Below are 21225 nucleotides of genomic sequence, written 5' to 3'. Positions count from 1 at the left end.
CCAGGGTTCAGGGCATGGATGGGGCAGTGTTTCTCAAACAGGGATTGGAAACTAATGGCTCTAAGGAGCCGGCAGCCCCTCCCTCGAAAGGAGCTGCGGGCATCTGTGCCCAGGAGTGGGAGCCCAAAACTCTCCACCCTTCAAGGGCCCCACCCCAGCTCAGTTCCTCAAGGAGGCCAGAGAACAGTCCACCTGATCAGTCTTTGGGTCCCTGATTCTCATTTGGCCTCCCGAATAAAGCCAGCCTCCCTCTCCACACCTACACCCACCCCTGGCACACTTCTCTCGGCCTAGCTCAGGGGTCCTTAAATATCAGTCTCCCGGAGATGGCTGTAGTCGGCCAATTCGTAGGCCTGCCAGGTGGCGCCCTCAGCCGCGTCGTGGGGGACGTTTAAGGACACAGCCTCCACCTCCGAGCGCAGGGCGCACGGGGCCTCTGCGCAGGGTGCGCTTCCGGCGCGGATCTTCTGCGACAGGCTGGAAACCTTGGCACGCAGCTGCGTGGTGGGTCTCCGGAACGGCCCGAGCAGCCTCCAATCGCGGAAGGAGTAGGGCGGCTTTCGACGGCCCACGACCGGAGCCTGGGCCTCGGGCGCGCTCGGGGTGTCGGTGGCCTCGGGCGCGGGGAGGGCCAGCGGGGCCTCGCGGGGCGCGGCTCCCAGGCCGGGGGCGCAGTCGGGGCGCGGGCCGCCGTTGGAGGCCAGCCAGTGGTGACCGTAGGCACGCCAGAGGGGGCGGCGGCGCCTGCGACTGTGATGGCACTGGCAGCGCAGGAGGCGAAGGAAGGCGCGCTTGAACTCGCGGCTGGAGCAGGGGTAGATGAGCGGGTTCACGCAGCTGTTGAAGTAGCCCAGCCAGAAGATAACCTTGAAGACGCCCTCCGAGGGCTTCAGCTGCGGGAACAGGGAGCCTGCAGGGAGCAGAGACCCAGGCAGGTTAGATGCCAGGGAGGGGGAGACCCAGGCAGCCCCTAGCACAAAGAAGCCACCCCCTCCACTATTCCCCGAACCCTCCTTTTTCAGGGGCCCTGGCCAGTCATGAATTAAGGGCTCTCAAGCTGTCTCTCCTCAATGAATCCCTGATATAATTTGAAGATGTCCATGAACTTGGATGAGAAAAAAATTTATCTTCAGTTTTACTCACATTTACCTGAAATTGAGCATTTCTCGCGAGTGTAAGCAACAAAGGAGAGTAGAATTAGACAGACGATATGAAATCACTGTTTTGTGGCTCAAAAGTGGTACAATATTGGCAGTTTCATCATGGTTCAACTTAATGTTAGCAGTTGCCACTGATGGTTTCCTATCACTTTCAGTGGTTGCAGATGTTTTGAAATATTGTCTATGCACCTATTTGGAAATGTCAGCCGTTAAAATGCACCACACTGGATCTTGTTATTTAAAGCCTTCACGTGGAAGCACATTTAATACTAAATCACAAATTTTAATTAAAAATATTTTGACAAAATTTTCAATAAAATCGATTTCATCTGCAATCTTTTGTATTTTATTTTATGTGTTTGAAAGAGTAGTTCCGGGGCGGGGGGAGAGAAACTCTGAGATGGGCTCCATAGATTTCACCAGATGCCCCAAGTGGTCCCGAGCACAAAAAGGGTAAGAACTCCTGAATTAAATGTTAACCAAGGCTTGCCCCGTGCCAGGCACAGTGCTGAGCTCTCCTCAAACACCCGAGGTCCTACTCCCTCAGCAGCAAAGTTGATCAGATATCCTAGGAACGTGGAGGGTGGTGATGGCGGTGCTTAGTATACTGGGGTGGGGGGCCTTAGGGCTCTCAGGATGGACAGGAGCTAGGAGGCATGAGGAAGGACAGAGGGTATCCGGCATGGAAGGGACGGGTGGGCAGGAGGATAAGTTTGGGGCATGGGAATGTCTATAGGATATACTCAGAAAACCTCACTTGGGACAGATGGTCATGGGCCTTAAATGCTGGGAAGTTTGGCTCTTATTCTGTGGGTAGTTAGGAGCCGTGGATATTTTTGAGCAGGTGAGAGACAGAACCTAAAAAGAATTAAGCCTCAATAAACACAATGCCTATGGGCTGTTGGAATGCAGGGTAGTGGGTATGTCCCAGTGGAAGTGGGAAGTGGTTAGGGAAGGTTTCTGGGGTGGCTTTGACAGGGAGCAGAGTGCCATGCAGGATGGGGAGAGAGCACTGGGATCTGAGCTGTGCCAGGAAGACCCTCCTCCCCACACATCTCTCCCCTGGCTTCCCCATCATGGACCTGAAGGAGTCATGTTTCCAAAAGGCACCTAACAAAAGGCAAAGGCATCATCCAGGAAATGGCAGCCACCCCCTCCCCCTGTCTTCTGCAGCAGCAGGGGTCGAGGGTGGACAGCTGGAGTGGCCCATCCTAGGCAAAAGCTTCACATGTCTGCCAGGCTGAGAAGGCCAGGGGTCATGGTCCTCGACAAATCATAGGACCCACTTTCTTTTCTTGCCCCGGAAGAAATAAGAGCAGGGTCCTCTACTGAAGGGACATGAGCTGGGGGCCCTTCATATCACCCACCTCCCACCTGGTGGGGATTCCGCACTAGGAGGCACTGGAGGAAGAGGAGTGTCAGGCAGTAACACCTGGCACAGGATGTTCATACCCTGGTCACACAGCACTGAGCAAGTTATTTGGCCATCTAAGTCTTGCTCTCCTTTTCGGCAGAATATACACAACAATGTTTCTCTGCAAAGGATCTTGGGACAGTTCATAAATTTCAGGGTGGAGACTCAACCGGTTCATCATGAATACAGGAGTCTGTATACCCACCCCACCCCTTTCCCTGTTTCTGTGGCTTTTGAGAGAAGAGACCTCAGCCCTGGGAAGGACCCTGTTCCCAGCTCTGGAAAGTGGCCAGGAACAGAAGCCGAGACCTGGTGGGTTTAGGGGAGGCTGGGGCATCAGTTGGAGTGTGTTAAGGAGATAATTTCACTTGGAAGAAGAGTTGGGCAGTTGTCCCTGGAATGTGGGGGCCTCCAGGGTTGACCTCAGCCTCCAGAAAGGCAGGCCTCCGAACAGCATCCCTCCACAGCTACAAAGTAAGACAGAGCGCTGAAAATAACTTTCTGACTCAGGCCAGAATTCTTTTATATTTAGCCCAGGATGACAAATCAGGGGACTATGCTTTCAGCAGTGAGCCTAAAGCCAGCCAAAGGGCTTTCTTATCAGCGTGGTTTTGATTAAGACTGGTGGGCAACGTGGCCTATTGCAGTGTGCCCTGGACCTTATCGTAAACATTAAAGTTCTAATTTATGCTCAACCAACCTATGCAGAAGCCTGTTGTCAGTGGGAACTCCTTACACAAAAAGGAGCTGGGATTCAAACACAGCCGTTCAGCCCTGAGTTTTTCCTACTGTGTCCTGCTGAGATTCTGTCCTACTTTGGACTCTCCCAGAAGCACACCCTGAGACAAGGATTCAAATGCAAGCTGTTAATTTAGAAGGTAAACGAAACACCAGTAGTGAAGTGTGAGAAAGAGAGGGAAGGGAAGAAGGCCAATAAGAGGAGTTGACAAGTGAGTCACTGCTGTGGGCAACCGGGGTGCAATCCCACTGGGACCTCTGGGAGGCTGTGGAGAGCAGGAACCTCAGCGTTACCCCACCAGTGGGGTGAGGGAGGTGGGGTATCTATACACCCATTCCCATCAGTCAGCCTTTGGGCTGCTCCCTCCGGGTGTTCATTTTCCACACTTCCTGCCTGCTGGAAATCCTGGGTAAATTTTAGTATATGTGCTGCCGAAGCGAACACTGGAAATCCTGGGTAAAGAGATGGAGGCAGCTGCTGGGGCAGAAGGTGACCCATGTACAGGGGGGATGGGTGGGGCACAGATGGCAGCTGCCACAATTTGGTTTCATTTGCTTTCACCCCTCTGTGCAGAGACATCTTGCCTGGAAAATACAGACATCTGTGCCTTGGGCTCCAGCTTCCACGAGATTTTTTCCTCTGTTCCCTTCACACAGGGATAGTTCTGAGTCTCGACCTCCCTCTGCCTAAGGCTGCAGTCTACCCCCTACGCCGGCCGCCCTGCCCCCTGCCTTACCCCTCTGCCTGCCCCAGCGTTCTCTCCTCTGCTCACAGCTTCTTTCAAGGATCTCTGGGTCAGGGAGGTGTGTTGTGGGCACTTCCCTTTGCCACAGATGAGGTGGGTGACTGTCCTGAGACCCTAGAGGATTGCCCTGCAGTGGGGGCATCAGTGGACAAGCCCCTTTGCAGCCACTCAGTTCTGGTCTCTCACGTTGACCATTTGTTGCCTGTCTTGCCTTCTCGGGCCTCTCTGGCCCCAGAACCCCAGCTACAGGAAAGCCTTAATGGGAACAGGGTGGCTCTGAGACAGGGCCTCAGTCTCTCAGTACCTGGCAGCCCGGTTCTCTGCCCTGAGCTGACTCCCTCTCCACTCCCCACATTGTCCTCAGCTTCTCTTGCAGGTATAAAGCCCAGCTGTGCTAACTCACCTTGGCAGCTGTCACTGGAAACAGACACGGTCATACGACCCCCCTCCCTCAACCTCCCACCCCCCAGGCGCCCAGCACCACCCCCTCGCTCTCCTTTCTCTGATTCTCTTCTGTCCTCCTGTGCATCAGCTAAGTGGCCACACTGACCGCTCGCCCCGCTCTAGCCACAGTGGGCTTCCCATCTTGTCTCTGTGCCTTTGCACATGATCATCCTGCGATGCCCTTCCTCCTTCCCCCACCTGGTAGTGCTGGCTCTGCTGGCACCTCCTCCTGGGAGCCTCCCTCACACCAGCCCCTCCCGATGGATGGCAGAGTTAGTTGTCCTTCCCCCTCTCCCAGCACCTCTACTCACTTCTGAGTGCAAGAACACTGCGGGGAACTACTGGTCTCCCGTCTATCTGATCCTTAAATGGCAAGCTCCCCACACTACACTTGACACATTGTAGATGCTCCACACATTGTGACCCCTCTTTCTCTCACACCCTGCAGGCCCTCCATCACCTACTCCCGTTGGTCCTGAATCCTCATACTTTACACCTGGTACCAGCTACCGTCATCATCTACATGCAGTGCCCTTCCAAGTGGGCTCTGCTCCTGCCCCTGTGCTCCTGAACCCTTTTCTCCGCATAGCAGCTGGGCGATCCTTTCCTTTCCTCTCCTCTCCTCTCCTTTCCTTCATGTAAGCATTCCATTCCTTCATGTGAACCCACGTTCCACTGCTGACTGCAGCTTTCTGTCCCCACCCTCTCTCTCTGATCTTGACCTTCTGCCAGCCCCTTGGATTTCTTCTATCCTGCTTAGCCAAGACCCCCTTCACTTGCACCCCAGCTGTTCTTGCCTCCTTCCTTCCATGCCCAAGCCCTTCTGGATTTGGGCTGTATTTATCCAGCCAGATCCTAACTCTGAAGAGATCCACCTACACTCTGTGCAGGCTCAGGGTCCTCAACCTCTGCTCGGGGGTCCTGGTGCCGGCAGCCTTGCTGCACAGCCTCAGCCCACCGTTCCCTGCTGTGCACACCGGCTCCTCTGAGCCTTTGCTCCTCTCCACAGGCCTGGCAGGCCCCTCCCCCATCTCCAGGGCAGGTGATCTCACTTCCTGTTTCATAGAGAAAACAGAAGGACACAGAAGCTGGGCACTCATCAAACCTGCCTCTCTCCTCTTCTTCCGGTGAGAAAGGAGTCTCTCCCCCACCCAGGGCTTGTTCCCTACTCGTGGCCCTGGACCCACCTGCGAGCTTGCCTGACAGAGCTGCACCCTCTTTGCCGGTTCTCTGGTGGTGACCTCATTCTCTCTCCGCTTTCCGTCCACACGTCTTTTCTGTCTCCTCTTCCCATCCACTTTGCCCCACTCCATGCAGCCCCCCCACCCGCAGGCCGTGCCCTCGTCTCTCCTGGACACCTCTCATCTTAGCTGGAGCTTCTAGGGTGCTGCTCTCTTGGGGTTTTGACCCCATGTCAATTGCCTTTGCTCCTTCTTGCCTACGTCCCCACTGCCAGGTGAGGCTGTACCCTTATAAGAAGCGTCTTGCAATCTCTTCTCTTTGCATTCTCCAGGCAGTTTCAGCCAGGCTCACTGACTTTTGGCAGATAACGTCCACAGTTCTATGTCCAGCTCAGTCTGCTCCCCCGAATTCCCAGACTCATAGATCCAACTGCCTTCCAGACATTTCCCTCCACCTGGATGTCTGCTGCATCTCACACTCATCCTGCCCTCATGAAGCTTATATTTCATAGGGCAAGAGCAGCAATACACAGGAAAAAGAAGGAAAATGCAAATGTTTCAGATAATAAAACATGCTAAAAAGGAATTCCCGTCATGGCTCAGTAGTAACAAACCCGACTAGGATCCATGAGGATGTGAGTTCAATCCCTGGCCTTGTTCAGTGGGTCAAGGATCCGGCATTGCTGTGAGCTGTGGTGTAGGTCGCAGATGCAGCTCGGATCCTGCGTTGCTGTGGCTGTGGTGCAGGCCTTCTGTAGCTCTGATTCGACCCCTGGCCTGGGAACTTCCATATGCCGAGGATGCACCCCTAAAAAGACAAAAACAAAAACAAACAAAAAAACTTCCCCTGGTCTCCCAGGATCTTGGGGGTCAGCAGCCACAGAGACTCACTTGATACCATCCAGCAGCTGCCCAACCCTACCTCTGGGCTTTTGCGTGGCTGACCTGGAGGATGGCCCTCCTTTCTCCACAGTGGATCTCCCCGGTTCTTCAGACTGGGGCCTAGAACCACCTCTCCAGGAGCACTTCTGTGATTAACTCCAGTGCCTGGGGTCTGCGGAGAGTGGTTTCTACAGTGCCTGTGCCTTAAGAAGTTCTTGATTCTGCCTCTACCAAGTGGCATTTGTTGCCCTCCTCCATCACCTCCAAGGTGGCCTGTCATATTGAGTTTGGCTCCTATGCACCCACGCCCATCCAAACAATCAGACGGCTATTGCCTGCTCACTGCATCTCAGGAGAGTGTCAGACAGACCCCAACCTCCTGGGAGGAGCTCTAGTAAACCTCTGGGCCATCTCCTTCCCCTTCTTCAAGACTTTGCTCAAAAGTCACCTTTAAGCTTTGAAGTCAATGTTACTGGTGCCCCGCTCAGGTGCCCCCCAGCCCCAGCTGCTGTGAGTGTTGGCTGCTACATGGCTTATAATTGTCCCTTCTTTGGAGAACTGCCCTGGGCCAAAGGGAGCTGCTTCAACCAGGAGATGATACCTTCCCACCAAGGAGGCAGCTCACAGCCAGTCACAGACTGACGCGGGGATAGAAAATGCCAGACTCTGTGGCTCATTGTAGGGGCAAGGACACTGGTGGCAGAACCCCAGGGAATAATCATGAATGTGAACCCTCTCAGAGGTCACCATTTTAGTCCCACCCAAGAGCCTGCAGGCTTCAGTGCTAGGGCACTTCAGGCCAAACAACCACCAGGGTGGGAACACAGTCCCACCCATTAGCAGACAAGCTGCCTGAAATCATACTGAGCTCACAGCTGCCTCTCAACATGCCCTTTGACATGGCCCCGCCCACCAGAGGGACAAGTCCCACCTCCACCCACTGGTGGGCAGGCACCAGTCCCTCCCACCAGGAAACTTGTACAAGCTCCTAGACCAACCTCACCCATCAGGGGTCGGACACCAGAAACAAGTGGAACTCCAATCCTGTATCCTGTGGAACGGAGACCACAAATGCAGGAAGTCAGAAAAAACCAGCCTCTTTGCCTCAAGGTGGCACAATTCTCTGCTGCCATTCTTATTCCCCGTGGGGGTCAGGACAGACTTTGAGACCATATCCTGGGCTTAAGTCTTTCCTGACCTATCCTACTTCCCTACCTTCCTCACAGCTTCCTTCTGACAGCCTCCCTCAGTTCAACTTGCATAAGAACCCCTGTCTCAGGCTCTGCATACAGGGACATAACCCAAGACAGTTTTTGCCTGGACATCTTCAAGCTCTCTTGATTAGTCTCAAACCTATAATCCAGGGAATAGCTCTTGGTCTGTTTCAACGCTTTCACCCACTGCAGGGAAAGGCGTGGCATGAGTGTGCATGTTCACGTCCATTTCTTCACACTGACCCACTCCCCACGCAGGCTGGAGTGGGAGTGGACACACTGACCCACCTAAGAGGAGAGATGGTCAGGACATGGGTAGGAGATAACTGCAAATATAGCTCTTGCCTGCTTTTCTCTGCTACTTGGCCTTGTTCCCACATGTGAGCATCCATCAAGCTTGTTCCCACCTGCCTTCCCCAATTCCCTGTATTGGGGTGCCTCTGTCAGGAGTCCAACCTAACATCCAGGGATGGTGAATGTCCACTGGTCTGAAGATGCAGGCCCTCTCCTGTGTCAGTAGGTTATGCTGCTCTTTGGCATGCTGGCTGGGCTAGCCTGGCCTGTGCACTATTGGGGAAACTGGGGCAGCCTGTGAGGTTGAGGTGTGTGGGTTTGCAGCCTTATCACAGGAGTCCCCTCTCCTAAGGAAGAGTGATGTCCAGGCCCAGGAAATGCTGCTGAGATGCTGGTTAAGGCTGGAGCTGGCCAATCTGGCCATGCCGCACTGAAGAGTGACAATGCTGAAGCCAAGGGGGGGAGCTGTGTGATTAACAGCACTCTTTTGGCATCACCAGAATGAACTTTTTCTTGAGAGAAGGTCAGAATTCACAGCCAGCCTTGTTCAAAGTTTGCAGCCAACCAGGTGGCACCCCAGCCTCTCCCCTTTCCCACCCCCTCCCTCACCAGTGACTTTTCTATCCACAGGCGGCCATTTTCTCCATCCAGAAAGAGACGAGTTAAAAATACCACATTCTCTTAGCTATTCAGGTCTCTTCCTGCCAGCAGGGCTAGGAGAGAAGGAATTCCCAGCCTTAGACTCCCTTTCTCTCTCTCAGTTCTTTCAGATGCCCACTTAGTACCTCCAATTCTAGAACTCAATAGCATCTTGCCCAAGAAAGGCTGGGAAGCAGTAGACCTCTTTGCTATATTTTAAAGAGTCAGATGAGCCTTTCCAATACAGCGCACTTGATTTGAGACCTGAAGACCCTCTGAGGGAGTAAGTCATGCATCTACCTGAGGAAAGAGAATTCCAGACAGAGGAAAGGGCATGTACAGAGGCCTTGAGGCAGCCGGGTACCTGAAAAGTTCAAGGACAACCAAGAAGTTAGGATTGCTGAAACAGAAAAGAGGAGGGAAAGATGGTAAGAGATAAAGCCACAGTGAAGCAGAAACAATCATGGAAGGCTGTCAGGAAGAGGTGACCTGAATAGGGTCCAGGTCTCAGATGGATCATGAAGACATGGAGGCATGAGTTGAGGGTACTGTGGGGCTAGCTTGCCAAGCCAGATATGTTGAATTACTTGCATTGCCAATTTTCCATGGTGAGAGGTAACTGGTGGTCCTCTGGCTTGAGAGAGACAAATAGATCAGAAGTCCTTCTGTGCCCCCATGTTTGCTTCAGGAGCCTTGAGCTCTGTGGGGCTGGCTCTAAACATCCTTCTGCAGCTATGAGGACTGGCGGAGAGGGGCAGTTCCTAGAGCCACAGAGGCTGCCTGGTGGGGCCCATGGCAGGGAGATTAGTCACAAACCTGTCCAGTGTCCTACACAGGGCCCACCCATTTCCCTTCAGCTGGTCTCCTTCCTTTTCTCTCCTCTCTTTCTACCTTCCCTCTCTGCCCTTCTCGTCACTTAACTCAATTCCTGATTTGTGGCCTTGGAGTGGCCACACCCCAAGCTCTGTGTGCCCAAGGCTGAAGTCTCTGCCAAATGGCTCTTGTGCTCAGTCGAACATGAGCCTGATCTGAGCATGAACCTTGCAGCTCTGCAGCCACACTGACAAATGGCTCATGAATCTGGGCAGATCAGTGCTTATGCCAGAGTAGAGAAGGTTCCCAGACAGTGGTCACTCTGTCCAGGAGTCCCAGTACTGAGCTGCTGGGGCATAGCCCACTAGGCAATGCTGGCTCTCAGGGGCTCAGGCCAACATTCTGCTGGGTCACCATGAGCAAAGGAGGGCAGGAAAATCCTGCAGCTTGCAAGGAGACCTTTTTGGTGAGCATATGAAGTAGGATGGGGCGGGTTCAGGTGGAGCCAGAGATGGGCTCAGGAACTCAGAGACTTTCTCATAAGGAATGGGCTCAAGGGCTCTGGGGGCCTAGGAAATAAAGTAGCAACAAGGAGTTCCCATCATGGCTCAGTGGTAATGAACCTGACTAGTAACCATGAGGATGCAGGTTTGATCCCTGGCCTCGCTCAGTGGGTTAAGGATCCCACATTGCTGCGGCTGTGGTATAGGCCAGTGGCTACAGCTCCAATTACCCCTAGCCTGGGACCCTCCATGTGCTGAGGCTGTGCCCCTTAAAAAAAAAAAAGACAAAGAATTAAAAAAAAATTTAAAAGATGGCAAAAGACAGTGAAGTGATGAGTTATAGGAAAGGAGGTGACTAAAAGACAAGGTGAGGGGCAGGGAGGTGAAGGCTTGGTCAAGGTTGGGGTCAGTGAGCAGGTATAATGGGAGCCAATGAGCAGAAGATGGACTCTGGTTGCAGAGATTCACTGACGATCTGGAGGGACAAAGATCAAGGTGGGCACATGGGCCTGGGCATGGCCCTGGGAAGAAGGGTGGAGGGGGAGTCATAGGGTATCAGCCTCAGTACAGTGAGTTACACCAGTGGCCAGGGTGGAAATGAGAATGTGGGAGAAAGCATGTGACCCCAGTATCCTAGCCTTTAATGAATGAGGCAGAGTAATCAACAGCTCATCAGAAATTTGGGACAAACATATCAGTAGGAATTGGGCAGAGGACAAGACCCTCAGGAGAGGAAGATCTGTGCTTGCCCAAGAACAGAGGTCCATCCCCATCAGTGGTGTATTTTTCTTTTACACACACACAAAAGTATTTCCTAGCTCTGACCACTGGGTCAGTAGCCAACTTAATGTCAATGGACATCTGAGAGCGCAGACTGTGGTCTTTTAAATCATCATTTTCCACTAAAAGAGACCAGGGCTCTTTAGAGAAATGGTACAGGGCAAAAAAATAAAGTATAAGCTGGGTCTGAAACATCATCAGACCAGAAAGCTCAGGACTCTCTGGGTGGTGCCAAAGGTCTCAGGAGCCAATTTGAAAGGGTGCCCATTGGCCAACCGCAAAATGATGACATCTGTAATGTGTGACAGATTTAAAAATCACCTTGTCATGGTGCTAAAAAACCTGTTGGCCCCCTTTGGAAAGACTGCTAGGACTTTTTTTTTTTTTTTTTTCTTTTTACAACTGCACCTTCAGCACATGGAATTTCCCAGAGTAGGGGTCAAATTGGAGCTATAGCTGCCAGCCTACACCACAGTCACGGCAACTGGGGATCTGAGCCACATCTGCAACCTACACCGCAGCTTGTGGCAATGCCGGATCCTTAACCCACTGAGCGAGGCCAGGGATAGAACTCACATCCTCATGGATACTAGCCACAATGGGAATTCTGATTGCTAGGAAATTGACTCTTCTTTTGATAAAGGGGAACATGGAGCAGCTCTCCTGCTTCTCCTGTGCAGAATCTATTTCAAGTGCCCAAATAGCTAGTGGCAAATTCTTTTTAGAATTCTAGTCTACAAATGCAGAAGGAATGACGGCATTTGGATATCACCACTTTAAGTCCCAGTGACACAACTGGTCCAGGCCATGGTCAATGGTGAAGGCTGATAGGACATTTTATAATGGATGAATCAGGCTGACTACATCTGAATCCATGATCAATCTTAAATTCTTGCCCCAAACACTGAACTTGAATCTGATCAAGCCAGTTTACAGGAAGTACAGGGAACAGGGGGACACATTATGTGGTACCATAGGGATGCATACCCCAGACTGTGGGTAATTCCTTTGGGACACACAATCTGGTTTCTTCACCAAATAAGTTGAAAGGGAAAAAGTGAGGGAAGGAGAAGCTTATCAATTAAAGAAACTGAGGAGGCAAATCAACTGCATGCTATGTATGTACTTTTTTCGACCCCAAATCAAACAAATAACTAAAAACTAAAATGAGGCAATTGGCATCATTTGAACACTAAGATATTTTGATAATAATAAATAGCTATTTCTATGTGTTATAATGGATTGTATTTTTTTAAAGTTCTTTTAGAAATATGTATTGAAGAATTTACAGGTGAACTGATATGGTATCTGGGATTTTCTTCAAAATAATAAGCAGTGGTGGAAAGTGAGTGGGCATCAGCCTTGGATTGATACTTTTTTCTTTTTCTTTTGTCTTTTTAGAGCCACACCCACGACATATGGAGGTTCCCAGGCTAGGGGTCGAACTGGAGCTGAATCTGCTTGCCTACACCACAGCCACAGCCAACAGTGGATCCGAGCCTCATCTGCGACCTACACCACAGCTCATGGTAACATTAGATTCTGGATCCTTAACCCATGGAGCAAGGCCAGGGATCAAACCCTCATGGATGCTAGTCGGGTTCATTAACAGCTGAGCCATGACGGGAACTCTGGACGGATACTTGATGAAGCTGGGTCATAGATGTCTGGGGGCCATCACACTGTTCTATTTATGTATGTGTTTGAAACTATTCATGATCTTTAAAAATGGGGAAAAAAATCTCTAGCTCATTGCTTGTTCATAATAATCACTCAATAAATGTCAGATATTACGTTTAAAACGTTTTTTAGGTGACATAAATGGAGCCACCCCCAATGCATCGCTAGTAAGGGGAAGTCTGCTTTACACAGAGGCTGTTATATTACAATCACAGAAGGACTGTATGACTTCACTTCCACAAGGTATCTAAAATAGTCAAATTCAAAGAATCGGTGAGTGGATGGTAGGTGCGGGGGTTGGGGGGGAATGGGAAGTTGCTAATTAATAGGCATAAAATTTTAGCTAAGCAAGATGAATAAATTCTGCAGATCTGCTGAAAAGCCTTGTGTCTGGAGTCAACAATACTGTACACTTAAAAATTTGTTAAGATGGTTTCATATTAAGTGTTCCTACCACAGTGATGATGATGATGATGAAGATGATAGAGGGCTGTGCTTTGTCTCCCAGATCCTTGGCACGGCAGGGCGTGAAGAGGCCATGGGTTTTGCCACGTCTTCCTTCTCACACACTGACTGAGAACCTACTCTGTGCCAGGTGCCACAAAGGCACAGATAGGAGACGTAAGGCCAGCCTCTTCTTCAGGCTTCTGGATCAGAGCACAGCAATGCAATTACTGAGGACCCGCTGCAATGGACCCCCTGCCTGTGGACCCCTGGGCCACCTCAAGGAGCCTGTGGAGATGGGTCCTTTGGCACTTGGCCAACACTCTCACATGCAAATGTTGAATCTACCCTCCACACCCGCTGCCGACGTGTGCCATGCAATCTGGACACCCATCCTCAGCATGGAGCACAGCCTTCTCCTGCCTCCCCTCACCTTCTCAGCCCCTCTCCTCCTCTCTTTCTCTCTCACATTAAGGCATAAAACACTGACGCTCAAGTTTATAAAATGTGTACATTTTAAGAGTACAAATTCATGATTTTACATATATATACGCTAATGTAGTCACTGCCCAGCCTGAGGTATAGAATGTCCCCGGTCCTTTGGAAGGTTTCCTGGCAGTCTTTTCCAGTTACCCTCCCACCCCCAACACCCCACATCACACATGTAGCCACCCTCTTAATTTTTATCCTCATTGATTAGTTTTGCCTGATTTTGAACTTGAGATACACAGAATCACATGGTGCAGTTTCAGACCTGGATACTTTGCTGAGCATTTTGTAAAATTCATCCACATGGCTGTGGACAGCAAAACTTTCTTAGTTTTGTTCAGTGTATATACGGAGATGGGAGTGCAAGCTGGGGTTCTGCTTATGGTCACTAGGAATGACAGGGGTGGGGCTTCGTGTGTGTGGGCGCGCACATGTGCGCACATGCGTGCATCTAGGTCTCAGTGGACAGGTCACCTCTGGGCATGGCTCGAGTGCTTGCAAGGCAGGCCAAAGCTAGACTCAGCAAAGTGCTGCTGCTATGAAAACACAGAGGAGAGACGTGGCCTCTGGAGGGTTAGGAGAGAAAGGGAGCTCTTCTGCAGATGGGTGCCTGGGGCAGGATTTTTCTTGTCTCTCTGTCCCCCTCTCATTTGCACGTAGGCTGACTGGCATTTCTCTCTCTCTCTCTCCTTCTCTCTCTCTTTCTTTCTTTCCTTCCTTCCTTCTCTCTCTCCCTCCCTTTCTTCCTTCCTTTCTTTTAAAATTTTTGGGCTACACCTGCGACATATGGAAGTTCCCATGCTAGGGGGCAAATTGGAGCTGCAACTGTCAGCCTATGCCGCAGCCACAGCAATGCCAGATCCGAGCCGCATCTGTGACCTACATCATGGCTTGAAGATCCTTAACCCACTGAGTGAGGCCAGGGATTAAACCTGATTCCTCATAGATACTAGTCAGGTTCTTTTTTTTTTTTTTTCTGCATTTTTTTAGGGCTGCATCCGTGGCATATGGAAGTTTCAAGGCTAGGGGTTGAATCAGAGCTACAGCTGCCAGCTTACACCACAGCCACAGCAATGTGGGATCCAAGCCGAATCTGCAACCTACACCATAGGCTCACGGCAACACCAGATCCTTAACCCACTGAGCGAGAACAGGGATGAACCTGCATCCTCATGGATACTAGCTGGATCGTTTCCACTGTGCCACAACAGGAACTCCCTGACTGGCATTTCTTTCTTTCTTTTTTTTTTTTTTTTGGTCTTTTTAGGGCCGCATCCGTGGCATATGAAGTTCCCAGGTTAGGGGTCCAATTGGGGTCCACGCTATGCCCCCTCTCCTGGATGTCCTCTGTGGATGTCTGCAGAAAGCAGGCCCCCATGGCTGCCCTTCCCATACATACTCTGTAAGTGTGAGCTCCTCTCCATCAGGCTAAAGAATCCCTGTAAGGAGGGAATTTTACTCAGCTTCCTGTGATGCTCCAAGGCACCCAGCTTGCTGGGGTGAGGGTAGGGCACATGTACCTCTCCGGGCAGAGCTGCCAAGAGCCCATCCTCCAAAGACCCCAAGCATTGGTGAGCATATACTCCATCATCCAAAGTGAAAGGGGGCATGACTAGTAAAGGGGGCATCAACAGAGCTTCCTGGGAAAACTAGGATGTGTGGTCATTCTGCATGGAGCATATGACTCAGCAGGGCATCAGCCAAGAATGCCAGGAGGGTGGGCACCCAATCAAGGGGGCAAGTGGCACTTCCTGTCCTCATGCAGCTCCCCAAGTGTCCTAGAGGAGCTGGTGCTGCCCTCCCTGGCCCTGCTCTCATAATCACGGGGTGGCGTGTGACGTTTCAGGCCCACGGAGCTGAGACCTGCCTGCTGCCACAGGGAAGTTGAGGCCCTCAGGATTTTTGATGCCTTGTGTCTGTGTCTCAGTCTTTCCTGCCCAGCAGCTTGGGCCCCAAAGGCCTCCCATGAACCCCAGCTCAGAACTCTTTTTTAAAAATTTTTTTTTGCCTTCTTTTTTTTTTTTTTTTAAGGGCTGCACCCTTGGCATATGGACGTTCCCAGGCCAGGGGTCTAATTGGTGCTGTAAGCCGCCAGGCTACACCAGAGCCACAGCAACTCGGGATCTAAGCCATGTTTGCGACCTACACCACAGCTCACGGCAACACCAGATCCTCAACCCACTGAGCGAGGCCAGGGATCAAACCTGCATCCAGGTTTGGTTTGGATGCTAGTCAGGTTCGTTAACTGCTGAGCCCGACAGGAACTCCTCAGTACCCTTTATCTGTGTCTCTCGCTGCTGCAGCCCTGACTTGACTAAAGCATTCCAGGTGATAGCTGGCAGGTCACAGCCCTCTGTGCCAATGCCCCTCTGGGACCCTGGGTCCCCTTCCCAAGGCTCTCAATATTCTCTGGGCTGGTGGGGCTGCTCACTGGCTATGTTATTGCTGTGGCTGAGGCTGCTGCTTCCACTTGGCTTTGTGTGTACAGATGTGGGTGAGGGGCACCCTGGATCTGCTCAGCAACCCCAGGTTGTGGCCCTACTGGGCACCTTCTTTCCATGGTCCATCGCCCTTGCTGGCACACAGTGCTTTTTCTCAATCCCTTCATCTCTGCTGCTCTGTACACCTGGTGTGGGCATCAGGGCCTGTGAGGAGGGAAGTGCCACTTCTGGCTTCTCCCTCTCTGCCTCCTCCTGCTTCTTTCAAACTGGGTGCTCCCCAAGGCTCCTTCCCCAACCCCTCTCTTGTCTTTGTTCTTCCATCCTCTTTCTAGGAGATGGTGCCCTACATTCACTTCTGCACCTTATCCATCCTTGGTCCCCTTATCTAAATTCTCAACACCCTCTTCCCTCCTGCCAGGCACCTCCTACCAAAACACGCCAACCCCTTGGATTCCACATCCCACCCCTCCCAAAACCTCGAAAAATTTGCTGCTTAGAATGTTCCCTGTTCCTTCAAAGATGCCTCCCTCCTCCCAGGCCTGGGGCAAGAGCTGGGGTGGGGGTGGTGGTAGGGACAGGACCTCTTGGCCCTGCTCCCTCCTGCACAGCCCTTGGGCCACTCCTGCTTCCACTGCAGGCTCTGTCGTCCTGTTCTCTCTGCTGCCCTGCCCTCCACACCACATCAGGGCAGGTCGGAATATTCTGTTACCCTGTTTGGGCCTCTGTCCAGCTTGCTCATTATTGCCAGATTCCACTCAATTCGGAGTGTCCTCAGGCTTTGTTCTGGCCTTGGTGAGGTGCCCTGGGAGGCTGGGCACAGTGCAGACATGCAGGGAGGGGAAGCAAGGATAGCCCCTGGGTTCCCACGCCAGGTGCAAGGAGCAGCGGAGATGGAGGGGCTTGGGAAGAGCGGTGAGTGCCAGCAAGGGCACAGGTCACAGAGGTTTAGGGCTGACTTCCTGGAAGAGGGAGACACGATCTTCACCTCAAAAAATTGTAGCCTTTTGCAGTGTTGACTGTAACAGTGAAAAATTAGAAAAAGTGAACACCCAGCAGGAGAATGCATCAACACACTGTGGAATACTCTCTTATAGAATACTACATGGCTGCCAAAATGAACCAGAATGGATAAATCTCAACGAGAAAACTCTGGGTGAAAAAGGCAAACTGAAGACCTATGTGCAGGGCTGGTGCAATTTATATAAATGTGAAGGACACACAAAATCTACTACTTATTATTAGGGATTCAGGTGTCTGTGGTAAGAGTATAAACATGGGTGTGGGCATGATAAACATCTGGTTTACCTCTGTGGAGGGAGAGAGAAAATGAAGAAAGGACAGAAGGAGGGAATTTAGTTGTGGCTGTGTCCTATTTCTTTGAAGAGAGAGAAAGGGATCTTATGGTGAAAAGTTATCATCTGTTTAATATGGGTGATTACAAGTACACAAGCACATGTTAAATTATTTTCTCCATATCTGTGCATTACTCTGTCACTAAAAATTTTAGAAGATATTAAAAGAACAAAAAGGGAGGTGGCATTCTGTACACACCTTGACCATTCCTGATGGGAGGCTAGTATGAACCTAGGGACTGAGAGGAGGCTGAGGGCACCTGGACCAGGTCACAACTGGGGTTGGCAAAGTGGGGGGGGGGCACTGACTTTCTCCTGCCTGCCTATTTGCCACCACCTGCTCCATTCATTCTTCCCCCTCCCCCTACGGTGATTTATTCATTCTTTACCTTGTATTTGTTGAGCATCTACTACAAAAGCAAAAGCACACACACACCAAACTCACCATGTACACAGATATAGTCCCACACAATACCTCACTCAAGTCTCACCACAGCCCTGCCAGTGGGTATCATTACCACCACTGCCATCCCTATTTTGCAGATGAAGAAACAGAGGCAGAGGGGTTTAGGGACTAGAGAGCCTGCTGGCCTCTCTGCTGTGCTCACTGGGGTGACAACACAGATGACACAGCCCTGCCCCGCAGAGCTTCTGGGGGCAGGGGGGAGGCAGGGAATCCTACCCCAAACCAAGCAACACACAGATGTGATTGCAGCAAAGGAACTAGTCACAGAAGAGAATCTTGTGCCTGAGGGAGAAAATACAGAGGAAGACACTGAAATTGAGAGAAGAGATGAGAGGAGGCCAGAAGTGGGGACATTTATGCTGAGACCTAAAAGATGAGGAGTTAGCCAGGAGGAAGGAGTTGGGGAAGGCAGGCCAGACAGAGGGAAGAGCAAGTGCAAGGGCATGAGCTTGGTGCGGGCAAGGACCCAGAAGACATTCAGAAGGGCCTGAGAGCAGAGAGCAAAGGGCAGGGCAGCAAAGCCATGAAGTCAGAGGTCAGAGGGGGGGTGGCTCATCACTTGGGCCCTTCCTTACAAAAGGGAGACCCCATGTGTGGGTTTGTCCTCACTGTTCCAGTCCATGCCTGCAGTCCTGGTGTAAATATTCATGTCTCATTTTGGTCTGGACAATAATAAACTTGAAGGTCACCCTGTCATAGGCTACAGTGGAGAGTCTGGATTTTGTTCCCAGGGCAGTGGAAAAGCATTGAGGGGTTTTAGTAGAAGAGCGACACTCTGATTTATAATGCATAAAGGTCACCCTGACTGCCGTGTGGAGAGGGCCTACAGGGACGCAAGGGGGAGGCCATTGTTCTTTTCCTGACTCAGAGCAGAGGGTAGAAGGAGCCAGGCCTGAGAAAGGCAATGGAGACCCTGGCGTGGGCTGGCTGAAGTTGCAGCCACGGGTGAAGTGACTCAGGGAGAATGCGTCCCCGGAGATGCTGTTCCCCTTCTCCCTGTGCTGACCCAGCCCCCAGGTCCAGAAGGGGCCTCAAGGCATGGGAGGAAGCCCCCTGGGGGAAGATTGGCCCACCTCCTAGGACTACAAGGAAGCCTGTGAAAGAAACAGCAAAGTTCTCTGAAAGTGCTAAAGGACTCCGTAAATTTAAGAAACAATGATGAACAATATTAACTTTCCATTTGTCCATTTGATAACTTACATTTTCCCTTTCTTTTTCACTCCCACACAGCCCCCTGTCCCCGCCCCTGACCTCCAAGAGGAGATGTCAGAGGTGAGAGTCCAGGGAATTCACAGATACCCTGGGAAGGGCCTCCGAGGGGGCAGCTTCCAAACTGAGAGAAAGCAGGTGGCTTATGGTGTCCACTGGTGTTCGTGTTGGTTGGCCAGGGATGGTGGCCCATGAATGAATGTAAGCCCACCACCCTGAGCACCACCTCTGGAGGCTGGCATTTACAGCTGGGGGTGCAGAGAGGGGGAAATGTAGACAAGCACATACACTGCTCACCACATACCACAGGCAGATGCCTACACAAATTTCTACGAACTTTCATATTCAGAGAAGTCGTGAGCATAAAACAAGCCCAGGGCTTGGTAATGGCAGTGAAGAAAGGGGAAGGCCAGTAATGTCAGAGGCCCATAAAACCCTGCAAGCAGGAAGGGCCTCTCATCTGTCTCTCACACAGCAGCTTGCATGCACCTACCTAAGAGACTGGACAGGTTACTAAGTAAACCTTTGACATTCAGATGGAGAGTCACCCTCCACTTGGAAGGACCATCCAAGTCCAGGTGCCAGAATGGGACAGCCACCAGCTGAGAGAGGACGGAAAGGGGTTGGTGGGAGAGGGGTCACTCACCCAGTGGTAGGACGAAGAAAAAGGGGAACCAGCAGAGCACGAAGACGCCCACGACGATGGCCAGCGTCTTGGCTGCCTTCTTCTCGCGGGAGAACTTGAGCAGGCGTAGGGACAGTGAGCTTCGGAAAGTGTGGCCCTTGGTGCTGCGCATCGCCCCGTGGCCCCGGTCGGTGCCCGTGCTTGAGCCGCGGCAGTGGATGCGCAGCACCACCTCCGAGGCCTTGCCCCGCTCGCGCTTGACGCCCGCCTCGAGGCTGCGCGTGGTGCTTCGCGCAACCACGTACACACGGCAGTACATGACCACGATGACGGCCATGGGCAGGTAGAAAGAGCACAGGGAGGAGAAGACGGCGTAACCCGCCTCCTCCGTGATGCCGCAGAAGCGCTCGTCAGGGGGTACCGGCTCCTTCCAGCCCAGCAGCGGTCCCACGGACACCACAATGGCTACGGCCCAGAGCAGCGCCAGGATGGCGGCCGCCTTGCGCTCGGTCATGATGGAGGGGTACTTGAGCGAGTGGCGCACACCCACGTACCGGTCCACCGAGATGGTGCAGAGGCTGAGGATGGAGGCAGTGCAGCACAGCACGTCCACGGCGGCCCACACGTCGCAGAAGGCCCGGCCGAATGCCCAGAAGCCCAGGACCTCCATAGTGGCAGAGAAGGGGAGCACGGTGGCACTCAGCAGCAGGTCGGCCACGGCCAGGTTCACAATGAAATAGTTGGTGACCGTCTGCAGATGGCGGTTGCAAGCCACCGAGAGGATGACCAGCAGGTTGCCCGCCACGGCCATGAGGATGAAGGCGGCCAGGAAGACGCCCACGCCCACGCCCTGCGCGCTCACCACCAGCCCCCCGACGGCCGCCGTGCCGTTCACCTCGCCTCCAGCACCGGCGGCCCCCGGCTCCCCCGCGGAGCTCCGGTTGTTCTCGTCACTGCCCGCCCCCACCACGCCGCCGCTGCCCGCGGTCCCCGGCACGCCGTCCACCGCCCGGCCCTCCGAGGCAGCCGCGCCGCCGGAGCCACCCCCGCTGCCGCCCGCGCTGGCGCCCCCGGCGCTGCCGTCCGAGCGGGATCCCTCGAAATTGACGCTCAGGAGGTCTCGGAAAGTCATCTCAACGCGCGGCCGTCGGGGGCCGGGCCCGGGCGCGGGACGAGCGACTGGTAGGGTGGGGGGCACAGGGCATAGCCGCGGGGCTGGGGCTCCCGCCCCACGCGCCGGTCCCGTCGGGGTCCTGCTCCAGTTCCTGCGACGAGGAGCGCGGCTGCCCGCCAGTGGTGCCCGGCTGGCCGCGGAGTGGGACTGAAAAGCCGGGACCGGCCGGCGACGCGCGCCGCTCTCGCAGCGTGCCCAGGCTAGTGCAGCGGGCGGTGCGGGCGGCGGCCACTGCGGCGTTTGCTGCTGGGCGCGGGGGGCGGGACTGAGGAGGGGCGGCGCGGGGGAGGGGGAGGGGCGGCCGGCGCCAACGGACCCGGCGCCGCACTCGCCTGAAGAAGGGGTCTGCGCTCGGCGCGAGCGGGCGTTCCCGGGTCACTACGCTCCGCGGGTGCCCACGCCTGCCCTCTCCCCTCACGGCCTGCTCTCGGCGCCCCCCTCGCGTCCCTCCTGGGCCTCCTCTCTCTTTCCCCTCAGCCGCGTCTTCTTCCTCCCGCCCTTTCCCCGGAGTCTCGGTCACTGCTGGTGCCCTTGGGC

General features: G+C 53.1%; 1 protein-coding gene across 1 annotated transcript; it reads right to left on the bottom strand.

The window, feature by feature from the left end:
• Positions 1-305: 305 nt before the first annotated feature.
• On the bottom strand, positions 306-20646 carry ADRA1D (adrenoceptor alpha 1D). Its single transcript, NM_001123073.1, has 2 exons — positions 19536-20646; positions 306-910 (listed from the first exon to the last, which is right to left on the bottom strand). Exons 1-2 carry the CDS (start codon positions 20644-20646, stop codon positions 306-308), a joined length of 1716 nt encoding a protein of 571 aa, NP_001116545.1.
• Positions 20647-21225: the final 579 nt, after the last annotated feature.

Source organism: Sus scrofa, chromosome 17 (genome assembly GCF_054392235.1).
Source record: "Sus scrofa isolate SSC_HxYL_T2T_F1_AM1 chromosome 17, Sscrofa_HxYL_maternal_Yorkshire_Landrace_v2.0, whole genome shotgun sequence".
Lineage (NCBI taxonomy): Eukaryota > Metazoa > Chordata > Mammalia > Artiodactyla > Suidae > Sus > Sus scrofa.
Note: the sequence above shows the minus strand (reverse complement) of the source record. Positions and strands in the feature narration are given on the sequence as shown.

Coding starts and splice junctions, on each gene's coding strand:
- ADRA1D (NM_001123073.1), bottom strand. CDS start 20,646: ATGACTTTCCGAGACCTCCTGAGCGTCAATTTCGAGGGATCCCGCTCG. Junction 911..19,535: donor TTTCTTCGTCCTACCACTGG/GTGAGTGACCCC, acceptor TGCTCCCTGCAG/GCTCCCTGTTCCCGCAGCTG.